The sequence below is a fragment of the Thalassophryne amazonica genome, chromosome 17 (assembly GCF_902500255.1).
Source record: "Thalassophryne amazonica chromosome 17, fThaAma1.1, whole genome shotgun sequence".
NCBI classification, from domain to species: domain Eukaryota; kingdom Metazoa; phylum Chordata; class Actinopteri; order Batrachoidiformes; family Batrachoididae; genus Thalassophryne; species Thalassophryne amazonica.
The window spans coordinates 70,930,638-70,948,125 of record NC_047119.1 but is presented as its reverse complement, the minus strand read 5'-3'; the positions used below and the strand labels follow the sequence as shown (position 1 = coordinate 70,948,125).

Here is a 17,488-nt window from a genome sequence, read left to right as displayed (position 1 = left end):
AGTTGTAAAACAGCTAACTGATCATCTGCAGAGGAATGGTCTATTTGAAGAGTTTCAGTCAGGTTTCAGAATTCACCATAGTACAGAAACAGCATTAGTGAAGGTTACAAATGATCTTCTTATGGCCTCAGACAGTGGACTCATCTCTGTGCTTGTCCTGTTAGACCTCAGTGCAGCTTTTGATACTGTTGACCATAAAATTTTATTACAGAGATTAGAGCATGTCATAGGTATTAAAGGCACTGCGCTGCAGTGGTTTGAATCATATTTATCTAATAGATTATAATTTGTTCATGTAAATGGGGAATCTTCTTCACAGACTAAGGTTAATTATGTAGTTCCACAAGGTTCTGTGCTAGGACCAATTTTATTCACTTTATACATGCTTCCCTTAGGCAGTGTTATTAGAAAGCATTGCTTAACTTTTCAATGTTACGCAGATGATACCCAGCTTTATCTATCATGAAGCCAGAGGACACACACCAATTAGTTAAACTGCAGGAATGTCTTTCAGACATAAAGACATGGATGACCTCTAATTTCCTGCTTTTAAATTCAGATAAAACTGAAGTTATTGTACTTGGCCCCACAAATCTTAGAAACATGGTGTCTAACCAGATCCTTACTCTGGGTGGCATTACCCTGACCTCCAGTAATACTGTGAGAAATCTTGGAGTCATTTTTGATCAGGATATGTCCTTCAATGCGCATATTAAGCAAATATGTAGGACTGCTTTTTTGCATTTGCGCAATATCTCTAAAATTAGAAAGGTCTTGTCTCAGAGTGATGCTGAAAAGCTAATTCATGCATTTATTTCTTCTAGGCTGGACTATTGTAATTCATTATTATCAGGTTGTCCTAAAAGTTCCCTGAAAAGCCTTCAGTTAATTCAAAATGCTGCAGCTAGAGTGCTGACAGGGACTAGAAGGAGAGAGCATATTTCACCCATATTGGCTTCTCTTCATTGGCTCCCTGTTAATTCCAGAATAGAATTTAAAATTCTTCTTCTTACTTATAAGGTTTTGAATAATCAGGTCCCATCTTATCTTAGGGACCTCATAGTACCATATCACCCCAATAGAGCGCTTCACTCTCAGACTGCAGGTTTACTTGTAGTTCCTAGGGTTTTTAAGAGTAGAATTGGAGGCAGAGCCTTCAGCTTTCAGGCTCCTCTCCCGTGGAACCAGCTCCCAATTCAGATCAGGGAGACAGACACCCTCTCTACTTTTAAGATTAAGCTTAAAACTTTCCTTTTTGAAAAAGCTTCTAGTTAGGGCTGGATCAGGTGACCCTGAACCATCCATTAGTTATGCTGCTATAGACTTAGACTGCTGGGGGGTTCCCATGATGCACTGAGTGTTTCTTTCTCTTTTTGCTCTGTATGCACCACTCTGCATTTAATCATTAGTGATTGATCTCTGCTCCTCTCCACAGCATGTCTTTTTCCTGGTTCTCCCCCTCAGCCCCAACCAGTCCCAGCAGAAGACTGCCCCTCCCTGAGCCTGGTTCTGCTGGAGGTTTCTTCCTGTTAAAAGGGAGTTTTTCCTTCCCACTGTCGCCAAGTGCTTGGGGTTTTTCTGTAATTATTGTATGGCTTTTGCCTTACAATATAAAGTGCCTTGGGGCAACTGTTTGTTGTGATTTGGCGCTATATAAATAAAATTGATTTGATATACCGTATTTTCCGGACTATAAGTCGCACCGGAATATAAGTCGCACCAGCCACTTTATCCATTATAAAGAAAAATAAACCATAAATAAGTCGCACCGGAGTATAAGTCGCACCAGCCACTTTATCATTATAAAGAAAAATAAACCATAAATAAGTTGCACTGGACTATAAGTCCCATGGACATACAGGTATGTTAACTTAACATGAAAAGTTCAGATGATAATGTCACGGCTACCGTTTTCAGATGCATATTTCACCAGTCGTAACTTACAATCTGCAGAGTATGATTTTCTTTTTGGTGGCATTTTTTCGGGCCTTCTCCGTTGTCTTGTTAAGTTATCAGTAACGTTGAAATTTTTATTTTTCTATGGTAGTCAGAAGTCGCAGGAACAGTCACACAAGCCTTGAGTGCCCTCTCGTGAGCTGCATTTTACCTACAGATATGTTTGTATTTTGCGGACCACATTGCGAGCCGAACCATGCAGCGCCTACCTGCGCAGCTCATGACCACCCAGCAGTGTCGATCCAGCTCCTTCCAAGTGGAGACGCTAATCCTCCGCCGTCGCTCAGTGCTCCCATGCAGCTCTCAGCGTCAACTCTGCTCACACTGATATCCAAGGGTTGAAGCTGTTTTGTTAGCCGTCCCGGAATAAACACCATGTTCGTCTGCTTCAAACGCTATTCACAATCTTCGACGCCAGCTCCTTCCAAGTGCACACACTAATCCTCCGCCGTCGCTCACCCGGTGCTCCCACGCAGCTCTCAGCATCAACTTAAACACTCTGCTCACACTGATATGCAAGGGTTGAAGCTTTTGTTCGCCATGCCGGAATAACAGCAAGCACCGTATTCGTCAGATTCACACACTGTGGGTGAGGTGAGGAATACGCGTCCAACGTTCTGTTCTCTGATTGGTTATCGCGACCAGCGTGACTTATAGGGCGGCCGCCATACTACAGTGTCCATGATGCATTGCATTTCCTTTTCCGGTGGCCATTTTAAAACATAGATCGACTCTGTCACGTAAAATTGTTTTGTTACAGTAAATTAATTGAGATCCTACCGGTATATTTTTCATTTATAAGTCGCACCGGAGTATAGGTCGCACAAAATTAAGCATGCACAGTACAGGCAGGGGCGGACCGATTTTTTAAATGTATTTATTTATTTTAGGCGGGAGCCGTTCAGTCTGCGACACCGGTCTTTAAATGAGGCAGGTCCGGATTAAGGATTCCCCGTAGATCATTTAGTGCCTCCTGACCATAACTACTCCATTACATACGTATAACAGATTTTGTCCATTTTATACATATGGGATTTTGTCCATTTTAAAAAGAACGGATTATGATTATAACAGACAAAATTCACTGGTCCACTAAATCCATGATATGCGAGTTTTATTCTACCATCCCAACAGCGAAGCATGGTGGTGACAGCATCCCCAATATATGTGGGGATGCTGCCATGTGGGGATGTTTTTCAGTGGGGATGAAAACCTGTTCCAGAACACTCTTGACCTCAGAATGGGGTGAAGGTTCATCTTTCAGCAGGACAATGAGCCTAAGCACACAGCTAAGATATCAAAGGAGTGGCTTCATGACAACTCTGTGAATGTCCTTGAGTGGCCCAGCCAGAGCCCAGACCTGAATCTGATTGAACATCTCTGGAGAGATCTGAAAATGGCTGTGCATCGACGCTCCCCATCCAACCTGATGGAGCCTGAGAGGTGCTACAAAGAGGAATGGACAAAAGTGCCCAAAGATAGGTGCACCAAGCTTGTGGCATCATATTCAAGAAGATGTGAGGCTGTAATTGCTGCCAAAGGTGCATCAACAGTATTGAGCAAAGGGTCACCAATCACTCATCTTCAACCACTTATCCGGGATCGAGTTGCGGGGCAACAGCTCCAACACAGGACCCCAAACTTCCCTTTCCCGGGCCACATTAACCACCTTCGAGTGGAGGACACTGATGCATTCCAAGGCCACTGTGGAGATATAATCTCTCCATCTAGTACTGGGTCTTCCCTGGGGTCTCCTCCTGGTGGCAATCTCGAATATACCTCCCTAGAGAGGCGCCAGTGGGCATCCTTACCAGATGCCTGAGCCACCTAGCTCCTTTGAACGGAAGGAGCCAGTGGCTCTACTTCGAGCTCCTCATCAATGGCCAGCCACCCTTCTGAGGAAACCCATTTCGGCCTCTTGTACCTGCAATCTAGTTCTTTCGGTCATGACCCAACCTTCATGACCATAGGTGAGAGTAAGAATGAAGACTGACCAGCAGATAAAGAGCTTTGCCTTTTGCTCAGCCCCCTTTTTGTCACAACAGTACGGTAGACCAAATGCAATACCGTCCATGCTGTGCCGATTATCTGGCAAATCTCATGCTCCGTTGCACAAGACCATGAGGTACTTGAACTCCTTCACTTGGGGCAAGACCTCATTCCCTACCTGGAGTAGGCAATCCATCGGTTTCCTGTTGAGAACCATGGCCTCACATTTAGAGGTGCTGATCCTCATCCCAGCCGCTTCACACTCAGCTGAGCCAGTGAGGTCAAAAGCCAATGAAGCCAACAGGACCACGTCATCTGCAAAAAGCAGTAATGAGACCCTGAGCCCAACAAACTGAAAACCCTCCTCTCCCCAACTACACCTCAATATCCTGCCCATGAATATCACAAACAGGATGTGTGACAAAGCGCAGCCCTGCCAAAGGCCAAATCCCACCAGAAATGAGTCCAACTTACTGCCGAGAACCCAAACAGAGTTCTCACTTTGTGAACACAAAGACTGGATGCCCATAAGAAGTGACCCCTTCACTCCATACTCCACAGCACCTCCCCTAGTATCTCCCAGGGTACCCAATCATACACCTTCTCCAAGTCCACAAAACGCATGTAGAGTGGATGGACATACTCCCAGGACCCCTCCAGAATCCTCGTGAGAGTGAAGAACTGCTCGGTTGTTCCACGGCCTACTGTGCCGCCATTGTCTCCGTGTTGTCGTGTGTAAAAAAATTTAAGCATTTGTAGAGGTATCATACAAAAATAATGAAAGCTGTGGCTTAGGGCTGAAACAATTAGTCAAGTAACTCGAATAATTTGATTACAAAAAATGTTTGAGGCAAATTCTGTTCCTCAAAGTTCCATTTAACGTTGTAGTACATATGCCAGGCCTGTGTGTGGCGCTGTAACACCTCCAGAAAAAAAAAACAGTAGATGACTACAGCACAAACCATGTAAGAGCTAATCAATATAGCACCAAAAGCTACAGCTTTCCAACATGACACACAGCGTAAAATAAAGCCTTTGAAGAGAAAGAGGGTCCGTGCTGATCATCTGAAATAGACTTACTGCACACTTAAAGTGAAGCAGTGTGTTTGTCTATTTTTTAAAAACACACGATTTGGTCTGCTGGCTGCGCTCTGCTTTACATGCACTTTAAGTCAAGTTTTCATCAACCGGGTGTAGAACAGATTTATCTGTGTGGCTTCTGTGGAAAAGGTGCACTCCAGAGACAAGGCTGTGCTCATGTTCACATGCAGCCTGACTGATTGCGCTTACAGTCCGGTGTGAGGACTGTAAGCGGACTCTCAGCACTCTACCTGCCTTCACTGCCCCTTCATTGCACATGCATCATTTTGGAGCGTCAACAGGAGAGTGCTGAGTCCCTGACACTGCTGTCAGGGGAGTGGTGAGCTCCCGGCACCGGAAAAGATCCAAAACTTGTAAAGATGTGAAAAAATAAATAATTACGCAAGAAAACAGAAAGGGATACACTAAATTTGTCAATCTGCGCGATGGAACAGTGAAATTGTGCCATTGCTTAGTGAGAGCCCTGGACTATTGATGTTTAAAAACGCAAAAGTACTTTTTATGGCGATTAATCAAGAATCAACAGAATACTCGATTACTAAAATCGATAGTTGCAGCCCTAGCTGTAGCTCAGTCACCGTTCTGTCACGCAGCTGGCCACAATGTAAAATGAAATTAGTGCGTCCCTGTGTGTAAATGCTGAGGCTCAGAGCAGCGCACACACTGATGTAAAAAACATATTAGATGCATGGCAGCTGACAGTGTGTGACATTCACAACATTACACACGCTTTTATTGACAAATACTGAACACTGGGAGACAATAGGGCACCACAGTCTTGTTTGACCCCTGTGTGATATTGAGGGATTTGATCACATCCAGGGACAGCCTGTACAAACACAGCATCACTTTTAACATAGAAATGGTGTACAGTTTTGTTTTCAGCTGAAATCACTAAAGCAGTCGCGTAAAGTGCATTTTTTTTTTTTCAGTTCCCAGTGGTGAAGGGAAGACAAGGAAATATGGGAGAGGTTGTGTCAGTAAGTGTAGAGTAGCTGTGTCCTCTCGCCTGCCTTGACAAATTTGAGCTCCAGGTCATAAACAAACCATAACACAGGTCCACTTTACATCGCATTGTCACCTTTTCTGTGCATTTTCACTTAGTTTCACTAAGTGAAAAAGACTGAGTACAAGTACTCAGTCTGGAAAAAAGTGGTATCGGTGCATCCCTACTAAGTACAAGTACTCAGTCTGAGTACAAGCAGTCAGTTTGGGGGAAAAAAAAAAAAAAAAAATCACACTATCAGAATGTCACCTCTCTGTGGCAGAAGGAGCACAGAGCTTGTGAAGCACAGAGCTTGTGAAGCACCACCAGTTAGCTCTGGTGGGCCTCCCCTCCACACACATCACACTATCGTCGATACCGAGTACCAATACAAACACTTAATGATATCATTACAGTTTTACGATGACTTTGAAAACATGTTTTACTCATCAGTTGTTCGTTACTTTTTGACTGTAACTGCTACCAATAAAAAATATAAAAAAAGCTTTGTTTTAGTTTACAAAAAATTCACTTAAATCATGTAACTTCACTTTCTGACTCCAACAAATTGTCCTTTAACATTAATTGTTTGTTTCTTAACAAACATGACACTGCCAGACATCTCACTGAAATGTAACCTGTGGACTTCAGCACTACAAATTATATAACACCAACAACTGAACTGAAACTGTCCATCACTAACTTTATGTCTGTGAGGACTAAAAGCCTTTTTTGAAAATGTGAGGGGCAGATTTATTTTGATGAAAAGAAGCTTCTCTGTGTTATCAGCTGTGAGACTGGTTCTGTTTTTATATACAATGTGTGACACTGAGCTAAACAGCCTGTCACTCTCGACACTATTTTTTAAACCTTTAACATACACAAATATAAACCGTAATTTTTTTTCCAGCAAACGTGCAGCATGTAATATTGGAGGAGCACGGAGTGCGTGCAAACGCACACACAGAGCCTGGCATCTCAGCACCACACGGAGGCAAAACAGAGTACTTTTAACAGTGTTTTATTTTATTTTATTTTTCTTTGTGGATCATGGGATGATTTCATCATGTGCACACAGAATGGCCTGTGGTAAATGAGCTGTTAATGAATGAAGTGCGAAGTGACTCTTTCAACTTGAGACGCAAAGTGCAGCTCATGCAGGAGAGGAATTAAGCTCCAAATGCAGCTCCACAGATATCCAACAACACCTGTTGCGGACCGAGCCGGTCTCCCATCAGCCTCAACAGCCACACCAAGGGCTGAAACTCACCAACCTGATGGACAATCTCCACCACTGAAACCCTGATCTGAGGTCTGACGGAGGAACTGGCGCAAAGTGTGGTGTCACAGGAACTTTTTTCTGCCACACGAGGAATTAGGAAGTATTTTCAAATGTTGTTTTCCACACTCAGGAAGCTTTATGTGGACAATTCTTCTTCAGGATCATTTGATGATGAATTCCACGAATAGGTAATACTTTATTATTTACTCTGTGTGTGAATGTTCTCCGCATGAGGACTGCGGCTTTCAGCCAATCAGTGGACAGCATTGATGGACGTATTTTGACTTCTGAGTAAATTACGTGCCACTCTCTAGTCAGTACCCAACCCAACGGATTTGTGCATCACATATGATTTGAACATTGATGGAATGAAACATATTAACAAAAACAAATTCATCATGTGATGGCGCCTTTATAGCAATATGTGTGCAGTTAATAGCTCCAATTACATTAGGGAAACCGGCTCTTGCTGCAAATTGTGCTTTAATGTTGGAATGTGAGGAACCTGGATGAGATTCAGATGATTGTGTTCCACACAGCTGGCATGGCTCATCTCAAGATTGACTGGCACACTCCTGACCGATCAGCGAGCTCTCGCTGGAATGCCCCTGCTGCCAGGATGCCCAGCGTGGTCGGCACCTGTATGGGCACAGACAACTCCTGGCTCCTCGCCGTATTGCGCTCTGGGCTGGTTGCAGTTCTGCGCCCAACTCCAGTAACACTTGCCTTAGTAATCGAAATCAGCTTATGAGCCAATTATCACCATTCATCCATCCATCCATTTTCTTCTGTTTCATCCAAGGCCGGGTCGCGGGGCACCAGCTCAAGCAAAGTCAGTCAGACATCCCGATCCACACACACCTCCCCCAGCTCATCCAGGAGAACCCCGAGGCATTCCCAAGCCAGCTGTGAGACATAGTCCCTTCAGCGTGTCCTGGGTCTTCCCTGGGGCCTCCTCCCAATGGGACGTGCCTGGAACACCTCTCCAGTGAGGCGTCCAGGGGGCATCTGAAAAAGATGCCCGAGCTACCTCAGCTAGCTCCTTTCGACGCGGAGGAGCAGCAGCTCGACTCAGAGCTCCTCCCGAGTGACGAGCTCCTCACCCTATCTCTAAGGGAGCGCCCAGCCACCCTGTGGAGGAAACTCATCTCAGCCGCTTGTACTCGTGATCTTGTTTTTTCGGTCATGAGTCAAATCTCATGACCATAGGTGAGGGTCGCAGCATAGATCGATCGGTAAATCGAGAGCTTTGCCCTCATGCTCGGGTCTCTCTTCACGACGGTCCGATACAGTGACTGCATCACTGCAGATGCTACACCGATCTGTCTGTCAATCTCACGCTCCATCTGTCCCTCTCTTGTGAACAAGACCCCGAGATACTTAACCTCCTCCACTCAAACAGCCACCTTATCATGGTGGGGGAGTTTGCGTACCCAGATGATCCTAGGAGCTATGTTGTCGGGGCTTTGTGCCCATGGTAGGGTCTCCCATGGCAAACAGGTCCTAGGGGACGGGTCAGACTAAGGGCAGCTCAGAAGCTCCCATGACCAGTACGAAATCAAGGACTGAGACATCGCCCAGTACAGTGGAGCCGGGGCCCCACCCTGGAGCCAGGCCTGGGGTTGGGGCTCGCGCACGAGGGCCTGATGGTCGGGCCTTATCTCATGGGGCCCGGCTGGGCCCAGCCCGAAAGAGCGACGTGGGCCTGCCCTCCTGTGGGTTCACCACCTGCAGAGGGGGCCATGGGGGTCAGGTGCAGAGAGGACTGGGTGGCTGACGAGGATGGGTGGCCCGGCGGCCCGGTCCGTAGGGCTGCAGCTATCGATTATTTTTGTAATCGAGTATTCTATCGATTATTTTTGCGATTAATCGAGTAATCGGATAAAAAGTACTTTTGCGGTTTTAAACAACATCAATAGTCCAGGGCTCTCCCTAAGCAATGGCACAATGTCCCTGTGCCAAAGTCTTGATATTTTGCTGAAATGGCGATGGGATGTGGCTTTCTGTTCTGTTTTGTTTCCCACAACTTGTAAAATGTAACCATTTTGAGTTTTTTTTTTTTTTTTTTTTACGGTTGGTGGACTGGATCCCTACCTGATTTTTTTTTTTAATCCCTGTTTCTCTGCAATTCAGCAGATGCATTTCAGCAGGAGGTTGAACATGCAAGCCTCGCAGTTACTGTTTTTTTTTTAAGTTACCGTGTTTGTGAAGCATTGTGTGTTGCCCAGAAAAAGCGAAACATGAAACAGCAGCCAGACTGTGGGTACCCGGCTGTCGGGTCAATAGTCACTCACCACGTTGAAGCTGTAGAAATGTGTGTAGGCCAGCCATGATTTCTGCGTGACGCACCCCACATTTCTACAGTCATTTCACTTTTGATACATCTGAACGTCAGTGTGGAGACGGACGTATGCCATGATTTTGTGTGTAGGCCTGCTTTGTATACGAGACCCCTGAAGAATTCTTGTATACCTGTGTTCCAGCTACTTTTGTCTTATTTTGTCTCTGTGCACTGTCACAAATGTCATATAATTTGAAGCAATGATCGCGAAGAACTCGAATCTTCAAATCACTTGTTGATGCTTTACAGATGAACTAAGTTACAACACTGAGTAATCAATTAATAACATCAGGGATCAAAGTAACATGAAGTAATTCAATGTATTTTCCTGTGCTTGAAACTGCTGTGGCAACCAGCATATTTTTTTTCCTTGTACAAAGCAGTCTTCAATGTTCTCTTCAAAGCAACTTTCAAAAGCTGAAATCAAAACAAGAACTGGTCCAAACTACCTAGTTATTAATAATGTTTGAGCAGGGGTTCAAATACAAGTACTTCTAAAATAATCTGCACATCAAAACAACAAAAATGACACTCAAAACAAACCAGAAGTCACAAAATAGCACCCAGTTTTTTAACAATTTCCCAGGGCACACCCCCAGACCCCCTATATTTGCTGTGGCTTCGCTGTGCTTGTCGCCACCTGCTCGCTGCAAACTGCCACCCTGTGCAGCACATCCTTTCCAGCTCTGTCTTCTTTTCTGACCAATCAATGTCATTTTCGCCTTCCTTTGTGCTCAGCATCATCTACAGCTGTGTGTCCTCTACGTAGTCTTTTCACCTGACACTGCATCTCCTTTTGTCATCTCTCTGACTATCCCACTTCATCACCAACCTCCATACTTTCTTGAAAATCTTCATTCCACTAACAAGTCTTCTGGTCTTCCTTCATCAGTCCAGATGTTGTGTGATTGAATTACATACAGTGAAATCACAATATTCATTCTGCTGCCTGAACCCAAACCTTTTACCACAAAGTGATTTGCATGATGTCTCCACAGTTTAGAACATCACTCCAATTTCAGAATTAGGTGGATATACAAACATGACTTTGTCTACCTTCTGATCCTGTGCGTAACATCCACACAATATTCCAGAATATTATCCAGTGTTTTATGAACCATGACTCTATGACTGATTCTCGTGTAGTTTAGGAGAGAAAATGTTCCACAGCCGCACCCTCCAAACACACACACACACACACACACACACACACACACACACACACACACACGGTGTGTGTCAACATTAATGTTGTGTATCCTGTCTGCTTGATATCGGTGCTTTATGAGGGCATTATTATAAGAGATTATTGCAAAATCCATGCTTCCTGTTGTCAAAAACATCAGAAAATCTCACGTACAGACTGGAACATGTTCCCACCTATTAGAGGGTTGATCGTTTATTGTTGGAGAACGACATCGACATGTTTGTCCAGCATGTGTTTTTGCGTGAAAGCTTTTAAGAAGTGCTGTTTTAGCCTTTGTTTTTGTGTTTTCATCCTGGATCGTGTCGCAGTCACTCGGGGCCTTTTGCGCCCCAATGACTGCGCAGAACTAAACACACAACCCACTCTCACACAAACCGCAAAACACACACTCTTACTTGATTCGGGAGCCCATCATTTTCCCATAGAATCCGGAGCACAAACGCCAACCTCCACAAGTGTTTTTCTGACGGTAATCTGTCACACAGAGTTGCACAACGCCATATACACACGTGAAACGCCGTAGGTCTGTCCTGCTACTGGGAAATGAAGTTCTTTTGTGGAAGAAAACCGTCTCTCATACAGAGTGACCATTTGAAGCAAACTACAGTTCCCACAATGCATATCGACCGGTACACTTGATAAGAGATGTGTACCGATACAGCCGCCGCAGTTACAGCTTTTCAAGACAGTCGAATGTAAATACACGATAAAAACACTTATGATACTTATTGTAGCGATATTTAATAGCTTCGACTGTAAAAACACAGTAAAAAATTTATGATAGTTATTGTACCGATATTTAATAGGTTGGACTGTAAATATATAATAAAACCCTTATGATAGTTATTGTACCAATATTTAAGAGCTTGGACTGTAAAAACACAGTAAAATATTTATGGTAGTTATTGTACCAATATTTAAGAGCTTGGACTGTAAATATACAATAAAACCCTTATGATAGTTATTGTACTACTATTTAATAGCTTGGACTGTAAACACAGTAAAATATTTATGATAGTTATTGTACCTGTACTTAATAGATTAGACTGTAAATACACACACTCCCCCTCTAGCTGCCACCTTATCGTGGTGGGGGAGTTTGCGTACCCGGATGATCCTAGGAGCTATGTTGTGGGGGGCTTTGTGCTCCCTGTAGGGTCTCCCAAGGCAAACAGGTCCTAGGTGATGGGTCAGACTAAGGGCAGTTCAGAACCTCCATGACCAGTAAAAAATCAAGGACCGAGACGTCACCCGGTATGGCCAGGCTTGGGGTTGCGGCTCGCGCGCGAGAGCCTGGTGGTCCGGCCTTAGCCCATGGGGCCCGGCCGGGCTCAGCCCGAAAGAACAACATGGGCCCGCCCTCCTGTGGGTTCACCACCTGCAGAGGGGGCCATGGGGGTCAGGTGCAGAGAGGATTGGGTGGCGGTCGAGGGCGGGTGGCCCGGCGGCCCGGTTCATGCTCACAGCCCCTGGCTGTTGGGACGTGGAATGTCACCTCGCTAGGGGGGAAGGAGCCTGAGCTTGTGCGGGAGGTTGAGAGATACCGACTAGAGATAGTCGGGCTCACCTCCACGCACAGCTTGGGCTCTGGTACCCAACTCCTGGAGAGGGGCTGGACGCTTCATTTTTCTTGCGTTACCCATGGGGAGAGGCGGAGAGCTGGGGTCGCATTGCTTATTGCTCCCCAGCTCAGTCGCCATGTGTTGGAGTTCACTCCGGTGAACGAGAGGTTCGGGGACAGGTCTCTCACCATTGTCTCGGCCTACGGGCCGAGCAGCAGTGCAGAGTACCCGACCTTCCTGGAGTCCCTGGGAGGGGTACTAGATAGCGCTCCGACTGGGGACTCCATTGTTCTCCTGGGGGATTTCAACACCCACGTGGGCGGCGACAGTGAGACCTGGAGGGGGGTGATCGGGAAGTACGGCCTCCCCGATCTGAACCTGAGTGGTGTTCAGTTGTTGGACTTCTGTGCTAGTCACAGTTTGTCCATCATGAACACCATGTTCGTGCACGTGGCACCAGGACACCCTGAGCTGGAGGTCGATGATCGACTTTGTAGTCGTATCATCTGACCTTCGGCCACGTGTCTCGGACACTGGAGTGAAGAGGGGGCAGAGCTGTTGACCGATCACCACCTGGTGGTGAGTTGGATCCGCTGGGAGGGGAGGAAGCCGGTCAGACCTGGCAGGCCCAAACGTATCGTGAGGGTCTGCTGGGAACGACTGGCGGAACCCTCTGTCAGCGAGGTCTTCAACTCCCACCTGCGGGAGAGCTTCTCCCAGACCCCGGGGGAGGTTGGAGACATGGAGTCCGAGTGGACCATGTTCTCCATCTCCATTGTCGATGTGGCCGCTCGTAGCTGTGGTCGCAAGGTCTCTGGTGCCTGTCGCGGCGGCAATCCCCGAACCCGGTGGTGGACACCGGAAGTAAGGGATGGCGTCAAGCTGAAGAAGGAGTCCTACTTATCTTTGTTGGTAGGTGGGACACCAGAGGCAGCTGACAGGTACCGGCAGGCCAAGCGAGCTGCAGCCTGTGCGGTCGCAGAGGCAAAAACTCGGGTCTGGGAGGAGTTCGGGGAGGTCATGGAGGAGGACTATCGGTCGGCCTCGAAGAGATTCTGGCAAACCATCCAGTGCCTCAGGAGGCGGAAGCAGCTCTCCACCAGCACTGTTTATGGTGCGGGTGGGGAGCTGTTGACCCTGACTGGGGATGTTGTCGGGCGGTGGAAGGAGTACTTCGAGGATCTCCTCAATCCCATCGTCACGTCTTCCGAAGAGGAAGCAGAGACTGGGGACTCAGAGGCGGACTCATCCATTACACAGGCTGAAGTCACCAAGGTGGTTAGAAAGCTCCTCGGTGGCAAGGCTCCTGGGGTGGATGAAATCCATCCTGAGTACCTTAAGTCTCTGGATGTTGTGGGACTGTCTTGGCTGACACACCTCTGCAACATCACGTGGCGATCGGGGACAGTGCCCCTGGATTGGCAGACCGGGGTGGTGGTTCCTCTGTTTAAGAAGGGGGACCGGAGGGTGTGTTCCAACTATAGGGGGATCACACTCCTCAGCCTCCCCGGTAAGGTCTATTCCAGAGTACTGGAGAGGAGAATTCGACCGAAGGTCGAACCTCGGATTCAGGAGGAGCAGTGTGGTTTTCGTCCTGGTCGCGGCACACTGGACCAGCTCTACATGCTCCATCGGGTGCTCAAGGGTTCATGGGAGTTCGCCCAACCAGTCCACATGTGTTTTGTGGATCTGGAGAAGGCGTTCAACCGTGTCCCTCGGGGCACCCTGTGGGGAGTGCTCCGGGAGTACAGGGTCCGGGGTCCTTTGCTAAGGGCTATCCGGTCCCTGTACGACCACAGCAGGAGCTTGGTTCGCATTGCCGGTAGTAAGTCAAACCTGTTTCCAGTGCACGTTGGCCTCCGCCAGGGCTGCCCTTTGTCACCGGTTCTGTTCATTATTTTTATGGACAGAATTTCTAGGCGCAGCCAGGGTGTAGAGGGGGTCTGGTTTTGGAACCACAGAATCTCGTCTCTGTTGTTTGCGGACGATGTGGTTCTGTTGGCTTCGTCAAATCAGGACATTCAGCGTGGGGCGGTTTTCAGCCGAGTGTGAAGCGTCCGGGATGAAAATCAGCACCTCCAAATCCGAGGCCATGGTTCTCGACCGGAAAAAGGTGCTTTGCCCTCTTCAGTTTGGTGGAGTGTCCTTGCCTCAAGTGGAGGAGTTTAAGTATCTCAGGGTCTTGTTCACGAGTGAGGGACGGATGGAGCCTGAGATCGATAGACGGATCGGTGCAGCATCGGCAGTGATGCGGTCGCTGTATCGGACCGTTGTGGTGAAGAGAGAGCTGAGTAGGGGGGCAAAGCTCTCGATTTACCGATCGAGCTATGTTCCGATCCTCACCTATGGTCATAAGATTTGGCTCATGACCAAAAGAATGAGATCGCAAGTACAAGCGGCCGAGATGAGTTTCCTCTGCAGGGTGATTGAGTGCTCCCTTAGAGATAGGGTGAGGAGCTCGGTCACTCGGGAGGAGCTCGGAGTCGAGCTGCTGCTCCTCCACATCGAAAGGAGTCAGTTGAGGTAGCTCGGGCATCTTTTCCGGATGCCCCCTGGACGCCTCACTGGAGAGGTGTTCCGGGCACGTCCCATTGGGAGGAGGCCCCAGGGAAGACCCAGGACACGCTGGAGGGACTACGTTTCTCGGCTGGCTTGGGAGCTTGGACTGTAAACACACAATCAAAGATGTATGACAGATATTGTCGTTGTTGTTCATTCGGCTGCTCCCGGTTTTGTTTGGGATCGCCACAGCGGATACAGCCAGATCTGCATCAGTAATTGGCACAAGTTTTATGCCGGATGCCCTTCCTGACGCAACTCCAGTTTTACCTGGAGAAACACACAGCCTCTGGTATTCCAAAGAGGTCTCTCATACAAGTATAACCAGATCCTGCTCTGTTTAGCTTCTGAGATCTGACAGGATCAGGCTGACACAGAGCAGACCAGCTGCGTATGACAGATATTGTCCCAGTATTTAAGAGCTTGGACTGTAAATACACAGTAAAACACTTATGATAGTTATTGTACAGATATTTAAGAGCTTGGACTGTAAACACACAGTCAAACATGTATGATAAGTAATGTCCTGATATTTAATAACTTGGACTGTTAATGCACAATAAAACACGCTTGATAGTTATTGTACCAATATTTAAGAGCTTGGACTGTAAACACACAATAAAAGATGTATGACAGATATTGTTGTTGTTGTTCATTCAGCTGCTCCCGGTTTTGTTTGGGATCGCCACAGCAGATACAGCCAGATCCGCATCAGTAATTGGTTCCCTTCCTGACGCAACTCCAGTTTTACCTGGAGAAACACACAGCCTCTGGTGTTCCAAAGAGGTCTCCCATACAAGTCCTAACCAGATCCTGCTCTGTTTAGCTTCTGAGATCTGACAGGATCAGGCTGACAGATATTGTCCCAATATTTAAGAGCTTGGACTGTAAATACACAGTAAAACACTTATGATAGTTATTGTACAGATATGTAAGAGTTTGGACTATAAATACACAGTAAAATACTTGTGATAGTTATGGTGCCGATATTTAAGAGCTTGGACTGTAAATACACAGTCAAACACTTATAATAGTTATTGTACTGATATTTAATAGCTTTGACTGTAAATACACAGTAAAATACTTATGATAGTCATTGTACTGATATTTAAGAGACTGTAAATACATAATAAAACACATATGATAGTTATTGTACCGATATTTAAGAGCTTGGACTGTAAATACACAGTAAAATACTTATGATAGTTATTGTACTGATATTTAAGAGACTGTAAATACACAGTAAAGCACTTAAGATAGTTATTGTACAGATATTTAAGAGCTTGGACTGTAAATACACAGTCAAACACTTATAATAGTTATTGTACTGATATTTAATAGCTTTGACTGTAAATACACAGTAAAACACGTATGATAGGTATTTTACCGATATTTAAGAGCATGGACTGTAAATACACAATAAAATACTTATGATTTTTATTTTATTTTATTTATTTTTTTTTGCCAGCTTGCACTCGGCCGAGACGGACGCATTTTTCTCTTCTCCCTCCCTCCTTATCTTTCCTGCTTCTGTGGTGTGTTGTCTGTGAGGCTGCAGCTTTGCTCTTCTGGAAAACGACAAAAATGGATCTGTTAAAGTGGTCTCTGAACGCAATTGACACTATTTTTTCCACAAGACATTCGGGGGCGGAGGACCCGACCTGTCTTGCCGGGACGCATGTGATGGGTTACGTGATGGACTCGTGGAGGAGATGGCAGGTCGTGTGCCTATACACGCTTTCTGTGGAGGATGTCGAAGATGTGTATATATTTGGCTTGGTGGTGACCGGCTTTCTGCTGTGTGGAGCAGGCATGGCGCTGATTTACCGGAAAATTAAGAAAGTGCAGGCAGCATTAATTGGGCCTTCCAGGCTGCCCTACATGATTGATTCGATTGGGAAGGCAGTGGCTGCGCAGTCGGCGGGTGTTAACCGCACGCTGGAAAACATCTCGGGCAGGATTGCAGCTCTGGAAATCCGCTTTGACCGTCAGTGAAGACCACATTCTACATTCAGATGTATTGAGAGCCACTCTGTTCTCAGAACTGTGGAATCTTTCAGGCGTCTGCTAATCTGGATATTCATTTGGCCTCCCCAAAACACAGCTGCACTCCAAGGCCGCTGTGATAAAAAACCTCCTCAAGAAGATCAACACTTAAGCCTCGCTCCCTGGTCATTCCCCTCCCCCCAGCTTCTCCAGCTCTGACGTTGACTGTGGACAGTGGACTGCTCAGGGCTGAGCCCCTCCCCCTTCCAGGATTGTCGGACAAGGCCGTTGACGGCGCCTAATAGGCTGCCTCCGGAGTGTTCTGATAAACTGGACCTTCAAATCTCGGTTGTCGTCCTATGTCTTTGAGGTCTGTGTGATTATTGTTTTTCTGTGATGATGGGGGGTTTTTTCTTCATTGCTGCTGTGTAACGCAGCGGCTATGAGGGTTTTTTTTTCTCTCTTGTTCCCTCGTGTGTGCTTTTTTATATGTGTTTATGTATTTTGTTATGGGTCGGTC

At 46.4% G+C, this 17,488-nt stretch overlaps 1 protein-coding gene across 1 annotated transcript in view; it reads right to left on the bottom strand.

Annotated features, from left to right (window-relative positions):
* The window catches only part of LOC117529142 (DENN domain-containing protein 1A-like), a 129,963-nt gene extending 118,569 nt beyond the window's left edge, over positions 1–11,394 (bottom strand). The window contains exon 1 of the mRNA XM_034191840.1: positions 11,257–11,394. Coding sequence (XP_034047731.1) covers positions 11,257–11,276 — 20 coding nt within the window. The 5' untranslated portion in view covers positions 11,277–11,394. The remainder of the gene's footprint in view (positions 1–11,256) is intronic.
* Positions 11,395–17,488: the final 6,094 nt, after the last annotated feature.